The sequence below is a fragment of the Marmota marmota genome, unplaced genomic scaffold (assembly GCF_001458135.2).
Source record: "Marmota marmota marmota unplaced genomic scaffold, marMar, whole genome shotgun sequence".
NCBI lineage: Eukaryota > Metazoa > Chordata > Mammalia > Rodentia > Sciuridae > Marmota > Marmota marmota.
Window position 1 is genome coordinate 5,254,278 of NW_025999932.1, and position 1,117 is coordinate 5,255,394.

The 1,117-nt window shown below is 61.1% G+C and overlaps 1 protein-coding gene across 2 annotated transcripts in view; it reads left to right on the forward strand.

Moving 5' to 3' along the window:
* The first annotated feature begins 442 nt into the window (after positions 1-442).
* Positions 443-1,117, forward strand: part of Arglu1 (arginine and glutamate rich 1) — a 23,743-nt gene continuing 23,068 nt past the window's right edge. Inside the window, exon 1 of one of the 2 annotated variants that reach the window (XR_007346652.1) lies at positions 443-1,045. Coding sequence is in view for 1 of the 2 variants with exons in the window: in XM_015484091.2 (XP_015339577.1) it covers positions 699-1,045 (347 nt within the window). In the remaining variant the exon portion in view is untranslated. The remainder of the gene's footprint in view (positions 1,046-1,117) is intronic. The other variant, XM_015484091.2, reaches the window with a different exon arrangement.

Sequence of the window (1,117 nt, forward strand, 5' to 3'; positions counted from 1 at the left end):
TCTTACGTCAGGTATTAGCATACACTAATCAAAACCCTACTGCATAATTTATCTCCTGTAAGCTTCAGAACCAGGTCAGAAAGTGTGTCAAAGTGCATTTTGCAAACAAGGAAACAAGCAGCAAGAGTGGAGTGATCTGCCAAAGGTCACTCTATACAATGGAGGTGATCTGCCAAAGGTGATCTGCTCCTAGAAAATAATCCAATCAATCAACTCCTGTCAAGGCGTGGCTTAGATCGTATTAAAACGTTGATCCTTTCTACCTTGCGTGGCATTTTACTAGAAAAACGAAAAGTACACTGACGCAAAGGCGGCAGGCTCCGGACTTGAGTTCGTAGGCTTCCGCCAGGAGTGGCGAAAAGGGCCGAGTGCGCTCGGAAACGCTCGCCAGTCCTCGGCCACAATCGTCAGGCGGCGGGGCTCACGCTCCGGCACGTTTCGCGCAGGGCATTGTGGGAAAGGCGGCCGGTGCAGCCACAGCTGCCATCTTAGAGACTCCTTGCGTTGCGGCCTTCTCGTTGGAGGCGGCCTTCGTGGTGACTGTAGACCTCGAGGTGAGGAAGAAAGTCGGCGAGTGGACAGCCGTCGTTCCTCCGGCCTCCACAGGACGGTCAGCCCGCGTCCGAAGGCGGAGGCGAGGGGAGCCAGGCGCGTGCGGGGCCCGAGGCCAGCGGTTAGTCAGAGCGGCGCCCGGAAGGATGGGCCGGTCCCGGAGCCGGAGCTCGTCCCGCTCCAAGCACACCAAGAGCAGCAAGCACAACAAGAAGCGCAGCCGGTCGCGGTCGCGGTCGCGGGACAAGGAGCGCGTGCGCAAGCGTTCCAAGTCCCGGGAAAGTAAACGGAACCGGCGGCGGGAGTCGCGGTCCCGCTCGCGCTCCACCAATACGGCCGTGTCCCGGCGCGAGCGGGACCGGGAGCGCGCCTCGTCCCCTCCCGACCGCATCGACATCTTCGGGCGCACGGTGAGCAAGCGCAGCAGCCTGGACGAGAAGCAGAAGCGGGAGGAGGAGGAGAAGAAAGCGGAGTTCGAGAGGCAGCGAAAAATGTGAGTGCCGCGGGGGGAAGGGCCGGAGAGTGGGGGTGCGGGCCGGGAGTGGGAGCGCTGGCCCGGAGTGGG